At 35.7% G+C, this 23750-nt stretch overlaps 1 protein-coding gene across 1 annotated transcript in view; it reads right to left on the reverse strand.

Moving 5' to 3' along the window:
• Positions 1-23750, reverse strand: part of Sel1l (SEL1L adaptor subunit of SYVN1 ubiquitin ligase) — a 65845-nt gene that overhangs the window by 31343 nt on the left and 10752 nt on the right. Inside the window, exons 4-10 of the mRNA XM_005321293.4 lie at positions 7808-7975; positions 6274-6379; positions 5292-5454; positions 2737-2790; positions 2585-2644; positions 792-873; positions 313-467 (exon numbers count right to left, since the gene is read on the reverse strand). Coding sequence (XP_005321350.1) covers positions 313-467; positions 792-873; positions 2585-2644; positions 2737-2790; positions 5292-5454; positions 6274-6379; positions 7808-7975 — 788 coding nt within the window. The remainder of the gene's footprint in view (positions 1-312; positions 468-791; positions 874-2584; positions 2645-2736; positions 2791-5291; positions 5455-6273; positions 6380-7807; positions 7976-23750) is intronic.

A 23750-nucleotide genomic window follows, 5' to 3' on the forward strand; every position in this document is an offset into this window, starting at 1 on the left:
ATAAAAGCCTCATCATCAGGGTCAATGCTGCTCCATTCAAGCAGTGATTTCCCACTGTGGGGCATGGGGCAAGTCATATGGCCAGCTTTTAGGAACCTGTCAATACCTAGGCCCCATCCTAGATAAACCCAAATGAAATCTTTTCATAGTGTGGGACCCTTAGTATTTCTTTTAATGTTCCTTATGTGACTCAAATACGTAGCAAGTAACTGCTCAGAGTGATGAGAACGCTACTTATAGAAGTAAATGCTTGCCTCTCCTCCCCATATTAAAATATTAATCAGATATTCCATGAGATGTATAAACACATACCTGTGCTTGTACATCACCTTTTTCAGCTAGGAACTGGTAATACTGAATCAAATCTTCTTCTAACATTCCACTGTTCATTCCTGGGTTTTCTACTTCATCAGGTAGCCGTATTCTCTGTACCACAGAGCCTCCTGTTAGTGAGATATCACTAGCAACTGAAATAGGAGGACAAAGTAAGAACAGAAAGGAAAGTCAGAAGGATTCCAGTTGCCAAACATGATTTTAAAGAAACTGTTTCTATAGCGGTCTACACATTACAAAATAGTCATCAATTAATAAATCAGACCTATTTCCCCCACAAAATATTTAAAAAGTGGAAGACAAATCAAAATTCTTAAGAAATATTTCTCAATCAACTAGGTTTAAGAATGAATTCACTTAAGACAGCCATTCATGAAATTTCAAATACTACAATAAAAATAAATGTATTTAAATTTAATTTTTTTTTTCCTGGAAGGTGAAAGGAAAAAAATAGCTACCATGATTTGCAACAAGACGATAATGGGTCAGTGCAGATTCACAACTCTGGAGGACTCCAATGCCAGCCCAGTACCTGTAACCCTGAAAGACACCTTTAAGTGAGAGGACAGAAGTTTCAAATGATTCAGTGACATTTTTCTTGGAACAAACAAAGCTAAGCACACTCAGAATGTAATTCTGCTGTCTTTTGATCAAAGTACATTACCATCTTACTTAATCCTCAGTTTTAAGTTCTAAGGTCCTTTATTTAGCAACTCCAACAAGCACACTATAGTTCGGAACTATGCAATAAAGTCCCTACAGCAATCAAAATAAATGCCATGAACTTTATGTGTGCACTTAAATCATAAGAGAAAATTTCTTAGAATTAAATCTTATTTAATATTATCCTTAGGGCATTACTGTATAATAACATGTATATAGTTAATGTTTTAAATGTTTCTATAAAATATTTAACATATATTTGCTATATAAAAAATTTAATGTTTCATGTTTCTTGAAAATTCACCAGAAAGGAACTTTTCAACTACTGTTAGAGAAATAAATGTTACTATATACTACACAAATGAAAAAAACATGATTGAAATTAGAAATGTTCAGAAAGTTAGAGCATCACCTTTGTTTTCCACTTTATTTCCTACAGAACTAGAAGCTCCTAGGCACACTTTTTGTATGATTCCCATTTTCCCGCACAGCTTATGTGCTTACATTCCCTTGCAAATACCACTTTTTCTCTGGTTGTTATCCCTCTGTATTTACTGCATCACTGCATGGTGGCCTTTTGCTTCTTCCATTTATTTAATACAAATGTTACTAAAAAAAAAAAAATCCATAAAAGCAAAAACACTTTGATTCTTTCCTCAGAAATATCTCTGTAAATCCTGTTCCCTTTCAATACCAGTGTTCTCTCACATTCAGTGTAGAGTACTGTAATGGCCTCCTTATGTCTCCCTTTTTAGATTAAAAGCTTGTTCAGGGTAAGCACTATACATTATTCATATTTGGAATCCCAATAAACAGTTAAATAGTTTTGAATACACACAGGTAAAATGATCTAGGATCTATCCAGTTCGCTAGGAAACTACATTTTCCTTTTTTGTTAAGTCTCATTTCCCATAAATGACCAAGTCTCTAGATCCTTTCCCTACTTTCAATCTCATTTCCACTTATTCAATCCTTTACATTCCTGCAAGAGTTAACTGATATTCATTTGAAACACAGTAACATGCATAAGAAGTCATATGAGGGATGAGGCTGTGTAGCTCAGTGTCAGAGCGCCTGCCTAGCATATGTAAGGCAGTGGGTTCAATCCTTAGCACCATATACAAATAAAATAAAGGCATTCTGTCCATCTACAACTACAAAAAGAAAAAAAAAATGAAGTCATATGACTTAAAGTCAGTTTATAGTTAAAGGCAGATTAAGCACCTGAGCAGAAAAAGAATTTGGTGTAAAGATTATATATTTACCACTAAGTCATTTAAGTGACCAATGCTTTCTGGTAACACAATGAGATACTCTTAAGTCTTTTATTGGACACTGTTCTTTGTACAGTAAATCCTTGGTCAGATTAAATGCAAAATCTACAATAAACCAATCTAAAAATTATTCTGACAATTCCAACTCAGACAAATTTTCATCCATATGGAGATTAAATTTGTTATCTTCATTAACAAGAAAGTGAAGGATATTTAACAGAATATACGGTTTTAAGTAAATCTCAGTCTTGAAGGATGGAAAAGTTGTGGGCACTGTAAACCACTACTAGCCTTCTACTGAAGTCATTACTTACCAAAACCATGTGGGCTATTAGATTGCCGCCAAGAGCACCGAATGTATAATACACAAGAGCCTATGAGAGAACAAAAATAACACTTGACTGAATATAGGCATATATTTATTCACTTCAAATTATAATCTACAATAAAGTTTGAATAGTGTTACCTTTGCCTGACTTGAATTAACACCAAGTCCAGAGGCATAGAGAAAGCCAAGAGCCTGAAATAAAATGGTGAAAATAAGAATTTTTTCTTTGGTGAAAACTTATCCAAGACAGACACAATTCTATGCACTATGAAAAAATGCAAGAGTCTTTAAATGCTAAACAAATTGAATGCAAGTATTCATAAAAATGAAATTAAAGAGCCTCAGATATGTATTCAGGATTTTTTTTTGGTTAAAAATGAGGCAGGAATGTCGAGAGTTCAAAGCCAGCCTCAGTAATAGCAAGGCAGTAAACAACTCAGTGAGACCCTGTCTCTAAGTAAAATACAAAATAGGGCTGGGGATGTTTTTAGGACTGGCCCTTAAAAGCATTCCAGAGATTTTCTCATCTCTTTCCCCTTCAGGACGGCTCGGAAACCCATGATCCTAATGGTGAAGCTACAGGATGAGTGCCCCTGAGCCACATCCCCAGCCCTATTTTGAATTTCACTTGGAGACAGGGTCTCACTGAGTTGCTTAGTGCCTTGCTATTGCTGAGGCTGGCTTTGAACTCACAATATTCCTGCCTCAGCCTCTCAAGATGCTGGGATTACAGGCATGCACCATTGTGTCCAGCTTGTATTCAGGATTTTAAATGACACAATTCAATGTAACTTTAAACAAGTCAGAATTTAGTCTGAATATTAAAGACAATCTAATAAAATAACTAGAAAACCAAAGCCAAACACAGTTAAATATGATTCTCCTTCATCTTCATGAAGAGCCATCATGAAGACAAAAAAACGTTCATGTTGTTACATCAACATACATCTCTCTCTATGGAGTGAGATATTCTATGAATATGGACAAGGGATTACCAAGATAAAACTATCCTAGGAATAAAAAGACAGAAAAGAGTCAATGGAGAAAGGTCACTCTGCAATGGTAGAGTATATTACCATTTTCTAAGAAAAACCACAAAACACAATGCATTGGTAAAGTTCTACTCTTTGCCTTCTATGAATCATCCTTCATGATATGAAAGTTATAATGCAAGTGCGGCAGGGAATGCTACTGCTCATCAAAATCCATATGCTCCTCTATATTTTCCAGCCTCTTGTATAGTTAGGTAGGACCTGGGACATGGCATGAAGGAATAGAAACTATTTTTAGGACTGGCCCTTAAAAGTATTCCAGAGATTCTCCCATCTCTTTCTCCTTCATGATGGCTTGGAAACCCATGATCCTGATGGTGAAACTACAGGATGGAAATAGCCTATGACCAGGAGTCATCATTTGGAAGAGTGATGTAAGTAGGAGTTCTATCAAACATGGTGTGAGCAAGAAACAACTCTTGGTAGTGTCAAGCCACTATGATTTTGGAGCTTTGCAAGTTGCATCACCTAGAATTTACCATGGAAAGAATGCTTTGCAATGTATAAACTGTTGTGTCATTGTAGGGTTCAATTATTAGAGTAAAATGTTGCTTTATAAGTAAAACCATTCTTGAGAACAGAATGCCTCTAAAGACAGAATATATGTAATATATGTATGATATTATAAAAACTAGTTTAATAAAGGGAAAAAAAAGCTTTGAAACAAAGGGGAAAAATCAAAATATAACCTTTTTTAAACTGAGAATTAGAAAGAGCTACAGATGCATTAGGTATTAAGATATATAGAAAATAATGATTACATTTCCTGTTATTGTTTAAATAGTCTGAAATAAGACTTATTCTGTGATTAGACATTTTGGTTTATCTTTAGACAAATCCCACAGTTGCATAAATCTGAGTTAAAAAGACGTTTAAATAACTGTGATGGCTTTCTAAACCCAGATGTTAATCTTGGCATTACTAATGTTTTAATTGATAACATTAACACATATTATATTATCAACTAATGTAATGCAATCTGAATATAGAACATCCTCTACAATGTAGTTTAGCCAAAAACATTTTACTTGAATTAATCAGCTTTTAGCTATAATATCCAATTTATAGGAAATATAGGGGATGCAGAAATAAAAGAACACTATTAAGATGCAGATGTAGGACATTCTGCATAAACTGTCCCTACTTCTAACACAATATGCTCTGGTCTCGGTGGTACATAAGTAATGTTTACTTTCTTAGTTTTGCAACTTTGGTGAAAATGCAAGGGTAAGTAGTTTCAGATGAAAAAAATAACCTATATGTTTCATTCTCTGAGACCTAATTTGTTTTTTTTTTTATTGGTTGTTCACAACATTACAAAGCTCTTGACATATCATATTTCATACATTAGATTGAAGTGGGTTATGAACTCCCAATTTTACCCCAAATACCTAATTTGGAAAAACTACAAATGTCATTGTGGCAAGATGTAATCTCAAAAACACCTTTACTAATCTAATCATAAGTGTTCTCACTCTAAGGAAAAGTAATACATAAGATAGGTGAAATAATCTGCCAAAAAACTTGTATTTAAAGTTATCTTTCAGTCTTGTTAAAATACATCAGGGTATAGAGGGAAAACTATTGTTAAAATTAACAAGTGCTGTGTGCAGAGAGATTCTTTATTGAAAGTGCACTCACAGTTTGTCCTTTGGGAGAGCCTTCCTCAGTCAGCTTTTCAAACATTTCTCTAGCTGCCTGGATATTCTGTGTTATGTGATCACCAAACAAAAGAGCATATGACACTCTCTCCAAGGCCTTGGTATGGTTCATACTTGCTGCCTTTTGAAGATACCTATATGCTCTTTAAATATAAGCAAGTAAAAAACAAATTAGCAGTGTTTTGGAACTGCTATTAAAAGTATTTTTTACAAAATCTATTAAAATGAAATATAAATAATGTCATTTTATGATACAAAATTTTCTGATATTATTTCTAATAAATCATGCTATTTATATATGTAGAAAACTTTCTGGATATTTTGACAAGGTACCAGTTCTCCCTATTACCCGAGTATCTTGGAATAGTCTAGTTACACTAACAATAATTATAGAAACGTCTATTAAAACATCTATTACAAAAGTTTGCAATAAGAATTGTAATGTGATAATGTTCAATAAACAATACAATAATAGCTTTGCAATTTTCTTTTTGACTCTGCATAGGCTACAACAATCAGCAAAAATGAAAAGCAAAATATTAGCATGTAATTACTTCTTTTATATTCTTTCAAAATGCAAATTATTTAACTGCAGTTGAAAATTCCAAAGCAAAACCAAAAAACAAACAATATACCTGATGACAATTCCTTTTGTTAGTTTTAAGTCATGTTGAATACTGAATATTATATGCACTCTTAGTTCTTAGAAACTATTTACAACCTTAGTCAGTTATTTCCACTTTTCTCATTGTTCATTCCTTTGATCAATACTTAAAAATCTTTTTATATAAACAGACTAAAATCTGATAAAAGTCATAATATGAATGTGTATGAATCATGTCATTTTCTGGGAACTTATGAAATCTCGGTCTCTGGCAATACAGTTTTCATAAAAAAGCACTTGGCTACTTTTCTCAATTATAGCTTTCCTGGAGAAAAATGAACTTGACAGTGCTACCTACTCTCGTTTTTGGCTTTTTTTATTGCTTCCGTTGAGGATTTTCATTCCAGTCAGATACATCGTTTCTGCTTCCTGCATTTGCCGTCTCTTAGCAGCCTCTTCTTCAGCTAAAATAAAATGTCACATGCATTTAAATGGATTTTAATGCTATACCAATTATTTATCAAATATAGGAATTTATTATTTCTTTGGGAAGGTCATACAAACACAACAAATGATCTTTTACTAGTTATAAGTGTGAGTGGACTTTACTGACATGACTTAAAAACTACAAAATCCACTGAAAAATCACTTTCTTTTAGAGAAAGCATTACTAAGCTGCTTTTCAATTGTACATTCTGTTATTAATGCTGACATTTTATAAATAACTCCACAAAGATTTCAGATTATATTCCAAGGCCAGCTAAAATAAAAACACAAAGAAACTAGATAACAACACTTGTCAAAAAAAGCTGTTGTTGTGGACTGGGATTATGACTCAGTGGCAGAGTGTTTGCTCTGCATGTATGAGGCACTTGGTTGGATCCTTAGTACCACATAAAAATAAATAAAGGTCTTGTGTCCATCTACAACTTAAAAAAAAAAAAAAAGCTGTTGTAGTCAAAGGATAATAGGCCTTAGGCCTTATCTGAAATCTATATTTTATAAAGACAAGTATTTAAATACATAAGAAAAATTAGATTTTTATTAAATACAGATCCAAATTTAATGTTCAAGTTCCTTAATTTTTTTCATATTCTCTACTAAAACACTGAAAATCACAGAATTGTTAAATTACAATTTTCAAAAATTATTTTGTTACTGTAAAATAGAGATCATCAAGACATATACTTCATTAAGATATTTAAACAAATAGAAATTAATTCTTGTACTATAGAAAAATCTGATGTATTAAACTGGAGTTCCCAGTCATAGTGGTCTATACCCAAAGATGCACTATATTTGATGTTGTTTCCTAGGAATACACAAATATTATATCAGAATCATTATGCTAAAAATGTTACTTGGCATTAAAAGTGATTCTGCTCAAGATTTTCTGTTAGAAAGTTCTTCTGAAAACATAGCTTGCCTGTAGAGGTTGGCCCCTTTATAATAACATTTATTTATACTTAGTATGATTAAAATTCTATATTTGTCAAATGTTATCTTGGCAGAGAATACTCCACTCAAAATATTTAAAAGGCATTAGTTTTCTTCTAATCACTATTAACTGTCATCATAACAGTCTATTTCCTTTATTGCCAAAAATGTTTTGTGTTTATTAATGCAGCAACCTACCTGAAGTATTTATGGAACTACCTGTGCACACAAACTAAAAACCTTTTCATAAGACATGACTGTAATAAGCTTTCTGAGTGGTAGTCTGAAAATAAAGGCAGCACATGCATCTAGTTCTGAAGTCCATTCATTAAGGCTGTAACAGGTCAGCTGGCCATTTCTCACCAAGGTAGAAAAGAATGGTTACAGACAGGCCTTCAAGATGTTGCCCTAAACATAAAGCAATGTGCACATGCCTCCTGTTGAGCAATACTTACTTTCACAAAAGCCCCACTTCTCATCTGTCTTGTAGTCATAGGTTGTTGCACACCATAGTCTGCCATCTTCTCTTCCATCTGATGTACATTCTTCATATTCTTTATCCAGGAAAAGAAAAGGGAAATGGCAAGGCTCCCCATGTGCTGTGCCTTCAATGGCAGTCAAGGCTAGAAAGAAAAGAAATAAAATCAAAACATGAACTACAATTTTGGTATTCATGGATTCAATACTGTTGCTTTCAGTTCTTAGATTTTGAAGGTGAAGATACATGATATATGAATGGTAAAGGGGAACATAATAGACCAGTGCTGATTTTGATTAGGACCTGAGGTTGAATCAACACAATGAGCATAATTAGCTCACAACTCACATTCAGATCTAGCTTAAACTTTTGAGATAAAACCTTAGAAAAGTGTGCCATAAAACTCCTGCCCAACAAGTGAGCAAAAATTAGGCAAAATACAACTGAAAACAATTCCACCGCTCAGTAGAACTCCTTTTTTTTCTGAGTATATGAAAATTTCTTTAATAATATAAAAGTATACAATGAAAATGCTCCCCAATGCAAGTTAATCACACACATACTTGTCTGTGATCCCACAATATTTTGGTAGAGCACTTACCATATGTTCAGAGTTGTTTTTTTTTTAAAAACCATAATCTAGCTCCCACTAAATTTTTTACATGATACCTCTCATTTAAGGTAATAAGAATTCAAGAGTTCACATAGCTGCTATTGTTATTCTTGGCATTCTCTCTCTGAAAGGTTGGAAAGCATCCCTCTTTCTTTTCTAGTGTAAAAAAGAGCATGTCCTAACATAGTAATTTAAAAAATATTTTCAGTAAGTTATGAAACATAAAATGAATTTCAAATGGTTTACCACCATGCAGATGTCATTCATCATCCTAGTAATCACTGTCCATGTTTTAAAGAAATTATCCCTAATGGAATGAACAGGCAAATTATCCTTTAGCAACAATCTGTGAGAAGTCATTCTGAATACAGATTTCTGAAAAGGGCATTCCTATGCATTGCTACTAGATCCAAATCTACTTTGGAAAGACAGAATCTATAGAACTGCAGCTTGTAAACTGAATTTCAAATCAAATAGCATATGATGGTTTAAAAGAACATTTATTTTTTTCTATAATAGAAAATTTTGTCTTAAAAAACAAATAGCTTATTATAGAAATTCTAGTTCACCAAGCTTATACTTTTGTATGAAATAATTATTTCATGTGATAAAACTATACAGCAAAAATTAGACAAAAAGGTTTTGGCAACAATAGTTTTTAGCCTACTGCTGATTCATCACTAGCTGAAGCAGGAAGAACCTCTAGGATGCACCTGCTTCAATATAATCAAAACTGAAAGTTGTTAAAATAATGTGTTTATTAGCAAATTACTAGAAAGAGAATGTTGAGTCTCTAAGCTAATTCTCCAAGCAAAATTACAATATGGAAACTGTTACTACTTTTTTTTGGTGTGTGTGTGTGTGTGTGTGTGGTACTGGGGATTAAACCCAGGGTTATGGGGTACCCTACTAATGAACAATATCACTAGCCCTTTTAAAATTTTATTTTGAAACAGGGTCTTGCTAAGTTGCCCAGGCTGACCTTAAATGTGTGATCTTCCTGCTTCAGCCTCATAAGTAGCTGGGATTATAGGCATGTGCCACTACATGCAGCTTAAAAATTTTTAAACTTGTCTTAAAAATTTTGAAGTTACTGACTGGGATGTCCTAATTTCAAATCACTTATCTCAAGTAAAAATTCTTCACAATAGTGTTAATTTCACTATTAATTTTTTTCCATGGAGAGAGTCTGCAATGATTTCAAAGCTATTCTTTTAAAAACCTGTACAAGAATAATTATCAGTTTTAGAAACAAGGTATTCACTCTTTTGGTATGACAAAGTTGGTTGTCTATGCAATTTAAAATAGTGATGGCTAGCAACCAAATCTGACACTTAAAATGAAAGGGGAAAATGTGTCATTAAGGAAGTTCTGTAGTTTTGTGTAAAACTTCAGATTTTCTAGATAAGAAATCATATTTTGGGTCTATGATAATGACAATCTATTTAACATTAAGAGTAAGATTCTGGGGGAAGGGGATTAGCAAGGATGGTGGAATGTGATGGTCATCATTATACAAAGTACACATATGAAAACTTGAATTGGGTGTCAACATACCTTTTATACAAACAGAGATATGAAAAATTGTGGTATATATGTGTATTAAGAATTGTAATACAAAAAAAGTACATGTATAATGGCATAAATTGAAGTGAACATACTTTATATACAGAGATACAAAAATTGTGCTCTATATGTGTAATAAGGATTATAATGCATTCCATGTTGTCATGTATTTAAAAAATAATAAAATCAATAATAAGAAATAAATTAAGTATTAAAATTAAGAGTAAGATCCTTAATTTGTGGCACATAAGAAATTATTGTATTGCTTTATATTTAAACTAGTAGAAATCTGCTCTTGCAAATTCAATTAAAATTATTCAAGATGGTATTCTTGTGCACAGGAATGGTGGTGCACACCTGTAATCTCAGCAAATTGGGAGACTGAGACAGGAGTATTGCAAGTTGAAAGCCAGCCTCAACAACTTAGTAAGGCCCTGAGCACTCAGTGACACCCTGTCTCATTACTGAAAAAAAAAAAAAAAAAAGGCTAGGGATGTGCTTCAGTGGGTAAGCTCTCCAGGGTTCAATCCCCAGTATCAAAAGAAAGCAAGCAAGCAAGCTTAAAAAAGTAAAACAATAACAACAAAAAACAAAAACAAAACAAAACTGAAAACACTCAGTTGTCCAGCTGAATATATAAGTTTATTCACACTGCTGGCAGGTACATAAATTAGCACAACTTCTCTAGAAGGGACAGTTAGTCATACTTTTTAGGATTTAAAAGATTCATATCTTTAGATGCAGTTTTTCTACTTTTAGGATCCTTACTTACAGAAAGCTCTCACAAGTATTCAAAGAGATTATATGTAAGAGAGATCTGTACAGTATTGTAATTTTAAAAATATAAGACTGAATAGAAAATTAGAAATTCATTGAACCAGAGAAAAGGAAATAAAGGGAAGGATGGGAGGATGAGAACAGAAAAGACAGAATTTTTCCTATCCTTATATATGAATACACAACCAATGTAACTCCACATCTTATACAACAATAATAATGGGATCCTAATTGAAACAAGTTATTCTTATTCTATGTATATATAGTATGTCAAATATACTCTACTGTCACATGCATCTAGAAAGAATAAATTAAAAAAAAGAAATTCCACAACATAGAAGCATTCATAAAACTCCACTGTTAAATGAATCACCAATTCAATTTAAAAAATTAACCTTAAAAAAAAACCTCAAAGATCTACTGATAGAGGAGATTGGTCACATCAACTTTGGCACAGCCCTAAATAGAAATGTGGGTATTATCAACACTGAGGGAATTAAAGATAACTAGAGAGTAGTGTAGACAGGTAAAAGGACAGAAGGCTGAATCCCAAGTCTCATGTTTCAATATTAGGCAGATAAAGGAATCAGCAGCTAAGTAAAGAAAGCATCTTCAGAGATGGGAACAAATAGTGGTGAGGCATTACTAAGATGAGGACCAAGAAATGACCAGGTATCCACCAATCACAATGTGACTGGTGAAGGGATGATTTAGTGGTCTGGGAGGGGACTAACACCTCTTAGAACTGGATTAGAGAATAGGAATACAGTAAGTGAAATCAGTGCTTACAGACCACTCTCTCAAGAAATTATGCTATCAAGGGAGTAGAGAAATAGGGTGGTACCTGGAAGGGTACAGGTTTTTTATTTTAATGTAAAATATAGCATGTTTGAATGCTGAAGGAAATAGTTTTGAGAGAAAAATACAAATGTGGCTAGACTGCTGTTATATATATTGAATTAAATGTCTGGGGAATATAAACATACCCTGTCCTCATTTTTTATTGTAAAATCAAGACAAAGCCAAACCCTAAAAGTTAATTTGATCTATATGAATAAACACAAGAAATTTACTTTGCAAAGTTCCCACTTTGAGAACATTCACAGTGTTATTAAAGATTGATATTGTATCTATAAGTTTAGATCAGTGTTCTGTTAAATAGAAGAAAATGAACTATTCATGCTGCTTATTTGAGGCAATCTCGTTCATTAAAACATAGTAGTGGGGCTGTAGTTGTGGCTCAGTAGTAGAGCGCTCACCTAGCACACATGAGGCTTGATCCTCAGCACCACATAAAAATAAAGGTATTGTGTCCACCCACAACTAATATATATGTGTGTGTGTGTGTATATATTTAAATTATATATAATTTTTTAAAAACATAGTAGTCAGTAGCATCTAATTCAAATGTATTTGTAGTCAAATATAACTGAAAAACAGTTTGTGTTAAAAGTTACAAATCTCAAGACAATTGTAAAAGTGTTTACCAGTTTTATTAAAACATCAAGACAAAAGCTCCATCAACAAACTGATCATCTCATACATACACACACATCCCCAGAGTACTGAAACAAAACACCTGTGTAGATGATTTAAGGGAAATCACAGTTGTCATACTTGATTTAAAGTAAATGGGGCAGCATGATCTCACTCCTGTGGAATCTAAAATGCTGATCTCTTAAGTAGAGAGGTGAATGAATGGTGGCTGCAAGAGGCCAGGGTGGTTGTGATTGGGGTAGTGGGGGGAAGGTCAAAGGATATATAATTATAGTTAGATAGGAGGATAAATTTCAAGAAATCTATTGTATATGATATACAAAGTACATCAAGAAGACTATGATCAATGATATATTATTATTTTGAAAAATGTTTGAGGGATGTGTGCTCTTACCACAAAAATGACAATGGGAGGCAAAGCCCTGGTTAAAAATTAGCTAGATTTAACCATTCCACAATGTTATGGGTACTTCAAAACATTGTTATACATAACAAAGCATTCAATATTATCTGTCAATGTAAAAAATTTAAAAATAAATGAATGAATGAATGAAAATAAAGCAAATGGTCTAGGCCAAATGAAGCAGTATTATTGTTGCCTGGGATTCTGTCCTAGTAATACTTAGGGGGAAATACCAATGTTACAGGCAGATTACTTTGCCTGTAAAGTTGTGAACTGCTAAACACAGTTGAAAAACTATATTTGTAAACAAACACGCTACATTAAGGGAGTCATTGCTTTATAGATGAAAATATATTTTTCAGTAGAAAAATGAACTATGATGTGGAGTATGAACAAAACAGAGTTCATAAAAACCTCAGCTCTGTATGAAAAGAAACTGATCATTTAAAAGTGGAAACAGAAACAAGTACTGGCCCAAAACTTGTTGGGAAAATGTTATTTAAGAACAATGAGTTTCTCTACACAATGGCTTGACAAGTAATTTAAATTTCAGAGGCCCTGGTGGGAGTGAGCATGCCTTGGTTTTCCCTAAGAATGATTTTCTAAAAGAGTTTTCTTACACAAATAATTTCTTATAAAAGCAAAGAAAAGAAACAATAGTCAAAGTCTTTTCTATTAAAGCCTGGACCCCCTGCAGGCCCAGCCTATGCTTCCCTTCTCTTCTACCTTTTTTTTTTTGCTTATTAGGTGAAAGGTCATTCTTTCCCTGCCATCCCTACTAAGCAAAAGGTAGACATGCTGAAGCCAGATTTAAAGATAGGTAGTTAGTGTAGTTAGGTAAATCAGGTCTAATATCCAGTAAGATAAAGAAAATGGAGACCATTATCGAATGGAGTTCAGGAAACCAGAACAGCAATTGGGGAAATTGAAATGTTAATGTCCCCAAGGCCCAAACCCATCCTAAGTAGCAGTTCCCAGCAAACAGAGAGACACTAATCAAACCACCCCAGACCCTTCCTGCACAGATTACTCCTCCAGTCCACCTATATCCCACCTTTTGGCCTTCCCTCAATCACTGCAGGATTGAGGAAAACAAAGGACAGGAATGTGGGAGGACTAAAAGAAGACCTTAGCTATAAAAAAGAGAAGACCTCCCCTTCCATGGATTTACGGCCTTTTGGGTCCCCTTCTTCCTCCAGGGAGGTCTTTTCTGCTGTCCTTTAATAAAGCTTCCACTTTCCACTCTACACTTGCCTTGGTGTGCTTCTCTGGTATTATACTTCAGCATTATTGCTTCTTGTCACTGGTAAACAGCGGTAACAATGCCATTCTGCTACTCAACTAACTTGCTTCCTTTGGAACCCGATTTAAATTTAAACTCAATTCCCTTTGTGCCACTGAAATATTTCATGATGCTGGTTATTCTATTTAATTATTCTTTTTTTTAGTTTTTAAAACTATAAAGATAATGTGTTTATTTTAGGAGATAATCCAAACAGAAATGTGTACCAAATTAAAGTGTAGAGTAGCGAGTGGAAGGCTTTATTAAAGGATAGCAGAAATAGCACAAATGAAAGAAAAATCAGTCATCTTTATCTACCACTTCAAATTCTTTTTCTCCACAGGTAAGGATAGTTAACAGAAAAGAAATTTTTGTCTGTTTTTATTCGTAAACACGAAAAAAAAGGGTCTTTTTTTCATATAAAGGATCTGTGATGTTTTATTTTGTGTCTTAATGAATCAAATCATGATGCCCAGATATTTGGTCAAATATTATTCTCAATGTTTCTGGAAGGTGACACTTGGGTGTGATTAACATTTCATTTTAATACTTTGTGGTACTAAGGATTTAATCCAGGGGTACTTTGCCATAGAGCTATATCCCCAGCCTTTTTTTTTTTAGACAAAGTCTTGCTAAGTTGCTTAGGGCTTTGCTCAACTGCTGAAGTTGTCCTCATACTTGCACTTGTCCTGCCTCAGCCCCCAAGACCCTGGATTACAGGTGTGCATCCTGTGCTCAATGAGAAAATATTTAAATTGGTGGACTCTGAGTAAAGTAGATTACCCTCTGTAATGTGGGTCAACCTTAGCTAATCAATAAGTACTAATTAGAACAAAGACCAACCTCTCCTGAACAAGGGATTTGTTAGCAGACTGCCTGTGGTTCTGTTTCTCTAAAGAACTCTAATAATACAGGATCATACTAAGTGAATGTGTTTATCAGCTTTTTGCTGCTGTGACCAAAATACCTAACATGAACAACTTGGAGGAGGTAAGACTTATTTTGGCTTATAGTGACAAAGGTCCCAGTTAATGGTGCCAACTTCACTGAAGAAATATCATGACGAAAGGGCATGGGAGAGGAAAGCTGTATCAGTTCATGGCAGCTACGAAGTGGGGGCAGGGACACTAGAGACTGATGCAGTCCCTAAGGCCAAAACCCGAGTGACTTACTTCTTGCTCTCGCCTCCCTATCATTTTCTTCATTTCCCAGTAAGTCCATTCAAATGATTAATCCATCAAATGGATTAATTCACTGATGAAGCCAGAGCCCTTACAATCCAATCTTTTCACCTCTGAATATTGTTGCATTGCTTTTTGTGGGACATTCCAGGTCCAAATATAGCAGGGAATTGTTTTACAATATGATGTTTTTACTTACTTTATCACTGACATTCTTCCAGAGACTGAAAGGACAGATATGGCAGAGTTCTACTAGTGGTTCTGCAGGGCTTTTGCTTTTCTAATTCAGGCATTCCTAAGGATCTAGGACGTATAAGTGCAGCTACTATTAGGACTGACCATGTGGAATAAACATGGGGATGAAGTCAATCTACTAAGGAGGCTGAACAGGGGAGAAAGAAAGAGCTGGACCTCCTGAAGGCAAAAGCCCCTAACCATCTACCTATTGCCTGCTTAGGGAGCTTTGTTTTTGCAAGCCAAATAAACCTTGATTTCTGCCTCTGTTTGATGAACTTTATTTGTAACCAACCATGTTCTTTTTAAAATGACTACAAGTACTCTATAGCAGGGAATACCACAATGTAATCAAGCCTCTCTTGATGGCTATTCGTTCATTTTCAACAAATGTTAATTGTTATGAAAATAGCTAACACAGAGGTCTATTATCCTTTGAAAGGCATGCTTATATGGTAGGCCCTTGGATGGTATCTGGGAATTTAAGAATTTGGGAGAGTTCCTACCATTCTAACTTATGAAAGTTACTTACTGTGCCTAAATTGCTTGTATAAATGTGGAGTTTATGTTCATACCTGTTTTTGCCTCATGTATCTTTTTCCTATGTTGATTTTTCTTTGCATACTTTTACTATAATAAATCATAATCAAAAGACAGTAGAATGAATTGGACATAACTTTCCTATGTGAATACATGACCAGTTAAACTCCACATCATGTACAACCACAAGAATGGGAAGTTATATTACATGTATGTGTAATATGTTAAAATACACTCTTCTGTCTTATATATCTAGAAAGAACAAATAAAAAAAAATAACGTGGAACAAAAAAAAACCCAATAATAATCATATCCTATTTCCTTTTACCAAATTATCAAATCTTGGGATGGTCTTGGGTACCCAAGGGCACAGCTGCCAACAGAAGTGGGATTTGATCATGACCCAGACTCACTGAACTATGGTGAAAGTATGTTTTGAAAGAGGAAGGATAAAGGATGGTATGTAATGATTCTTCAGTGTCCAGGTGGCTAGAGTCAACTATGATACGAGGTTGTAGCTGAGTGGCTGGCTGTTATCAGAGGTAAAAGTACGTGTGGGATCTGAAAATGACTGAACCAACTTCAGAAAGGTTGGTTTGCTTTGACTGCTATTGGCCCCATGGCCCCACAGCCCCACAGTTAAACTGAGGGGAAAAGCAGAGTAGCCCAGGTGATGTGTGATGTCTTTGGCTTTTATCTTCCCTCCAATGGAGGAAAAAGGACCCTAAAGTTCCCCAGGGTAGGTCTAAATGTTAAAAATTTGCATTCTTCTCTTTTAGTAGGGGGAGAAACATCAAGTGTAGGGCTGAAGCAACATTTGAGTTAAATAGGGGTGGGGTTGGGGAAAGTGGGAGGAGGAAACACTCCAGCAGCTTTTTCCAGCCTAGCTGCTGCTGTTGCTGTTGTAGCCTTCCTCCCTCCACTGCACTGCAGCCTGTCTCTGGCAGCTATAAGGTTAAGGTAGCAAATGCTGAAGTGACTACTGAGAGGTTGAGTAAACTGTATAAGAAGGGAAAAAAATGAATATTTTTAGTGGTTTATATATCTGTATATAAGATAAAAATTAAAATGTTAAACATTTATGATTTCATAAATACTAGAGGAATCCTCAAGGGAAATGACAAAAAAGAAATGTGTCAGTGGGACATAAATTCCTTGCTTTCTGCCATCAGTGGCTGTGTTATTAAGCTCTGAGTACCAGAAACAGAATAGTCTCTGTAGCTGATCATTCTGCTTATGGAATTTGGATTTTTCCTTATTGAAGTGTCTGGAAATAGGGAGATAACAAGAAGAAGAGATGCTCTATAAATGATATACTTTTGGAGTTTTCAAAAACTGGTTTTAATTTCCTGATGAATTCTGGTGAGAGCTGAGGTATGATGTTTAAAGGCTGATGATTTTCCAGCCTGATGAGTATATTTTTGAGTGGGACAATTTGGACTCTTTAAGATTGACTAGACAGGGGCTGTGGTTGTGGCTCAGTGGTAGAGCATTCGTCTAGCATGTGTGAGGCCCTGGGTCTGATCCTCAGCACCACATAAAAATAAATAAATAAAATAAAGCTATTGTGTCCAACTAAAAAATAAATATTAAAAAAAAAAAAGATTGACTAGACAAGGAGCCCAGAAAAGCCTTGCTTATCAACTGAACTTCCTGGCTCTGGAGCATTTCACCTCTGTTACGATTGAAGAAAAGTTGGCTTTTTTTTGAATCCTGAATTATTGACCTTAATTTCCAGATCTAAAACCGACCTAAACTGCCTGGTGTAAGCTATCAGCCTCAGGATGAGCTGAATGCAAGCAAAGGCTCAATGAACAGAACTCAGAAGCTGCAACCCTGTTCATTTAGGACACTTCTCTTTTTGCTTGGCAGGACTGTCTGAGTCATATAAAAATGTCCACAGAAAAAGCTTGTTCTCTGAAGGGACCAGTTGAAATTCAGCTGCAGATTGGCTAGGTATTTCTGATACGGAGACTGATGGCTTTCTGAACATGTGATTACTGCCAAAAGTTCCAAGTTGGGAGAATGTCCGTTACAGAAATCCTCTACTCTGAAGAGGTCAATCTGACTCCTTCTCAAAGCATGTCTCACTATTGCTGACTCTTGTATTTGCTTTCCTTATTAGCTGAAGTTACAAAAATGGACTAACACCCAACATGGCTTCCCTCACTCCTTACTGCTCCACATACTTCCATGAAATCTGATTTGTTAAGTATGGTTGTCCTTTGAAAGGAACTGTTCTTTTCTAGGCTGCTCCTTGGATAAATGATAAGGATGAAAGGGGTGTGAGGATATGATGTAAACCTATTCTGAATGTTTTGAAAATTCAAAATTTTGCTTTGAAAAATTTCTGAACATCAACTTTCTGGCGACATTGTATAAAAATGCTTTTCTCTGAAGATGTTTTTGATCCTCTAGTACACCTGCTTCTCTGACAAAAGTTATGGATGAGATTAGGGGAAGACTGAAAAACTGTAAATTATGATCTCTTAATAGAAACACTGATTTTGTAACAACTGAGGAATATAAACTGAAACCCCTGATCTGGGGAACAAGGAGGAGGTAAGATAGCATTAGTGATTTTTGTTTTTCAAAACTATTCCAGAAGTTTCTACTGCTTCCTAAAGGAAAACTCTGTGCGTCTTTCCAAGCTGTTGGGAAAGTGACTGAATTCACACTGTGGAATCTATGATTATACCTGACAGGGCTGACTATGAAAAATAGAAGGTGGCCCAGCTCTTGCACTTTTCATGCAGAAAATATGCAGCTGTGGTTGAGACTCATGAGTTAGATAAATTAGGTCACAGCAAAACAAGTGGAATCTACTGGCAGTCCCTGTGAAACCAGGGACTGGACTAATTATTTGGGCTGGAGTAGGAAACCTAGGATAAGCTGCCCATGGTGGGAAGCCACATTGTAGCCTAATGTATGTCTTGCTTGAGGTGCCCAATAACTGTAAACTCATTGTTTCCAGGGTTAACACAGGTACCCTGTGGGACTGAACTCGTAACACTGCCTCAGTCTTGGAAGACTTTCAGGTCAGCCTCACCTCACTGGCTACCAGTCATGCTGTGCCTGAACTGATGCTCTGGGACAGGTTAAAGAAGGATTAATACAGAAACTTGAGGAGGAAGCCATCTGGCTTTCTAAGATAGACATATTACAATTAATAGGATTTGTTTCAACTGGCTAAGTATAAAACTTAGGCAGCTAAGTAGAGGACTAAAGGGCATAACTGAAATCAATACAGAAGGTTGGCCTCACTACTGCCTGGGACTTACTGAGAATAAGTTTGCTGTAAAGACACCTTGGTCAGTGACCAAGGGGCAGACCAGGCAGAGAAGAGTTAAAGTACCAGGTCTAAACTTCTATCCTTGAAAAGGCTTGCTTATAAGGGTTGCCTTTCTAAGCTGTGAAATTAGAATTCTGGTGAGTTCCCACCATTCTAATTGATAAGAATGGCTCACCCAAACTGTACAAACAGTAAGGCTTATGCCGAACACCTGCTTTCCTTCTGAGAGTCCGAAATTTTTGGCATATGCCAGGTAGAAGGTGCCAATTTAACTTGTCCTCAAGAAAAACTCCAAGTACTGGCTCTCCAATGAGCTTCCCTGATAGAAAACACCTAACATGTGTTACTGCAACTTTTGCTGGGGAAATTAAGCACATCCTGTGTGATTCTACTGGGAGAGGACTCTTGAAAGCCTGCATCCAGTTTTCCCCAGACTTCACCTTACGCACCTTTTCCTTGGCTGATTTTGTTTCTTTTCCTGTAACAAATCACAGGTGTGACTACAACTACACACTGAGTGCTTTGAGTCTTTATTGTGAATTACTGAATCTGGGGCTGTGGTCTTAGGGATCTCTACTACAGTTGAAAATAAGTGTAAGATGTTCAAGAAACAGTAAAAAGGCAAGTGTGACTGGAGTCATGCAAGTAAAGCTGGACAGAGGAAGGGTCTTATCATGTAAAGGTAGTAAAGGTAAGTTTGGATTCTGGGTATGACAGGAAGCCACGGGAGGTTTTTGAGCAGAAAGAAGGATCAGTGTAGCTGCAGTCAGGTATCTGAAAGAGTGAAAGCAGGGAGGCCAGACAGGAAGCTCTCATATCCAGAAACTCTTCAATCATCCCTTGGTATTTCAGGAACTATTTTAGAAAGGGTAAATATAAGTTTATCTTTAAGGATGAGCAGAAATTTGGTAGATGGATTTGTTTAAGGAGTGAGGAAGGCATTTTAAGCACAGGGGAGAGAACCTGAACAAAGGCCCAAGGCATAAACTAAAGGGTGTAGGTAAGGAACAGTGAGGGATTTAGTCCCGTTGAGAAAGGATGTTTGGGGAAAGAGCTGCAGATGAGGTTACAGAAGGCAGCTGATATATCAGACTTTGAAGACTCTGTGAATCATGCTAAGGAGTTGCACTTCATCTCATAAGGCAGATGGAGAGGTTATGACTGATTGTAAAGGGTCAAACTTGGGTTTCAGGAAGCTTAATAATGGCAGCAACATAAATGAGGGGCTGACAAAAACAGTAAGTTTAGAAGTAATTGTCATATAACCCAATTCTAAGCATTCTGAATTGCATACACACAAAGCCATGCATAAATAATCTATTATATATGTATAAGAATAAAAGCCTTGGGCTGGGGTTGTGGCTCAGTGATAGAGCACTCGCCTAGCATGTGCAAGACACTGGGTTGAATCCTCAGCACCACATAAAAATAAATAAATAAATGTATTGTGTTCAACTACAACTAAAAAATTTTAAAAAGAATATAAGCCTTTTCATATACTAAGAAGAAATTAAAAATGAATCTCTGTCATTAATGAAGACTAAAACAAATGAAAACACATCTAAACGTTTGTCAAGTTGTTGGTATAACAGAGAATTACTCAAGTGATTTTAAAATACTTATAAATCCCTACTAAAACATGTACTAAGGACAAAAAAATATAAAGAAATCTCAGACTGCTTTCAGTGGCCCATGGTCAGTGGTAAGGTTGTTGCTGTTATTTTGAAACTATACATACACATAGATTAGGACAAAGCAATATAACATTAATGTCATCAGGTACTAAGAATTCCAGCATCAACAAAAACTAACACAAACATAAAAGGAGCTTGTATGGAGGTTCTAGCAGGGGAGCGCAGCTACTCATATACCCTTGACCGAAGACCAGTCCTCCTCTATTGGGGAAGGTCGTCCTCTTCGACCGAGCGCGCAGCTTCGGGAGGAAGGGGACACCCGCCTAGCCAGCCAGATCAGCAGAATCAACCCTGGCGATCAATGGGGTGACAGATGTCACAGCCAGATCACCCTCAAACCCAAAAGGGTCTACAAAGAAACTACTAGAACTAATAAATGAATTCAGCAAAGTGGCAGGATATAAAATCAACACGCATAAATCAAAGGCATTTCTGTATATCAGCGACAAAACTTCTGAAACGGAAATGAGGAAAAACACTCCATTCACAATATCCTCCAAAAAAATAAAATACTTGGGAATCAACCTAACAAAAGAAGTGAAAGATCTATACAATGAAAACTACAGAACCCTAAAGAGAGAAGTAGAAGAAGACCTTAGAAGTTGGAAAAATATACCCTGTTCATGGATAGGCAGAACTAACATTATCAAAATGGCGATATTACCAAAAGTTCTCTATAGGTTTAATGCAATGCCAATCAAAATCCCGAAGGCATTTCTTGTAGAAATAGATAAAGCAATCATGAAATTCATATGGAAAAATAAAAGACCCAGAATAGCAAAAGCAATTCTAAGCAGGAAGTGTGAATCAGGCGGTATAGCGATACCAGATTTCAAACTATATTACAGAGCAATAGTGACAAAAACAGCATGGTACTGGTACCAAAACAGGCGGGTATAGAACAGAGGACACAGAGACTAATCCACAAAGTTACAACTATCTTATATTTGATAAAGGGGCTAAAAGCATGCAATGGAGGAAGGATAGCATCTTCAACAAATGGTGTTGGGAAAACTGGAAATCCATATGCAACAAAATGAAACTGAATCCCTTTCTCTCGCCATGCACAAAAGTTAACTCAAAATGGATCAAGGAGCTTGATATCAAATCAGAGACTCTGTGTCAGATAGAAGAAAGAGTTGGCTCCGATCTACATATTCTGGGGTCGGGCTCCAAATTCCTTAATAGGACACCCATAGCACAAGAGTTATTAACAAGAATCAACAAATGGGACTTACTTAAACTAAAAAGTTTTTTCTCAGCAAGAGAAACAATAAGAGAGGTAAATAGGGAGCCTACATCCTGGGAACAAATCTTTACTCCTCACACTTCAGACACAGCCCTAATATCCAGAGTATACAAAGAACTCAAAAAATTAGACAATAAGATAACAAATAACCCAATCAACAAATGGGCCAAGGACCTGAACAGACACTTCTCAGAGGAGGACATACAATCAATCAATCAATCAACAAGTACATGAAAAAATGCTCACCATCTCTAGCAGTCAGAGAAATGCAAATCAAAACCACCCTAAGATACCATCTCACTCCAGTAAGATTGGCAGCCACTATGAAGTCAAACAACAACAAGTGCTAGCGAGGATGTGGAGAAAAGGGTACACTTGTACATTGCTGGTGGGAATGCAAATTGGTGCGGCCAATTTGGAAAGCAGTATGGAGATTCCTGGGAAAGCTGGGAATGGAACCACCATTTGACCCAGCTATTGCCCTTCTCGGACTATTCCCTGAAGACCTTAAAAGAGCATGCTACAGGGATACTGCCACATCGATGTTCATAGCAGCACAATTCACAATAGCTAGACTGTGGAACCAACCCAGATGCCCTTCAATAGATGAATGGATAAAAAAAAAAATGTGGCATTTATACACCATGGAGTATTACGCAGCACTAAAAAATGACAAAATCATGGAATTTGCAGGGAAATGGATGGCACTAGAGCAGATTACGCTTAGTGAAACTAGCCAATCCCTAAAAAACAAATACCAAATGTCTTCTTTGATATAATGAGAGCAACTATGAACAGAGCAGGGAGGAAGAGCAGGAAGAAAAGATTAACATTAAACAGAGACATGAGATGGGAGGGAAAGGGAGAGAAAAGGGAAATTGCATGGAAATGAAGGGAGACCCTCATTGCTATACAAAATTACATATAAGAGGTTGTGAGGGGAATGGGAAAATAAACAAGGAGAGAGATGAATTACAGTAGATGGGGTAGAGAGAGAAGATGTGAGGGAAGGGGTGGGGGAATGGTAGGGGATAGGAAAGGTAGCAGAATACAACAATTACTAATAGGGTATTATGTAAAATTGTGGATGTGTAACCGACGTGATTCTGCAATCTGCATTTGGGGTAAAATTGGGAGTTCATAACCCACTTCAATCTAATGTATGAAATATGATATGTCAAGAGCTTTGTAATGTTTTGAACAACCAATAAAAAAAAAGAAAAAAACATAAAAGGAAACAAATAGAGGTCTGCAATGACAGAAAAGCTAGTGTTAGTTCTACAATCTGTTCTTTCCTCTTACTGGCTCAAGAAATAGAGATGACTTGATCAAATTACCTTAGAAACATGCTAATGAGAGACATTCTGGCAAGCACATTAGAAGTACTACAGGAACAATGCTTACTTACTAAATGCTTTAGCAGGATAGATTTGGTCTATCTAGATTGCTTATTATGCATAAACCTGGGAGGTATACTACAGGCATGACTACCCAGAAAATGTAAAAAATTACACTATTATCAAGAACATACTACAGATGTCTCATGATTAAAACAGCCCTTTTGTAGAAATGACATTCCACATGCATTACTT

Source organism: Ictidomys tridecemlineatus, chromosome 5, assembly GCF_052094955.1.
Source record: "Ictidomys tridecemlineatus isolate mIctTri1 chromosome 5, mIctTri1.hap1, whole genome shotgun sequence".
NCBI classification, from domain to species: domain Eukaryota; kingdom Metazoa; phylum Chordata; class Mammalia; order Rodentia; family Sciuridae; genus Ictidomys; species Ictidomys tridecemlineatus.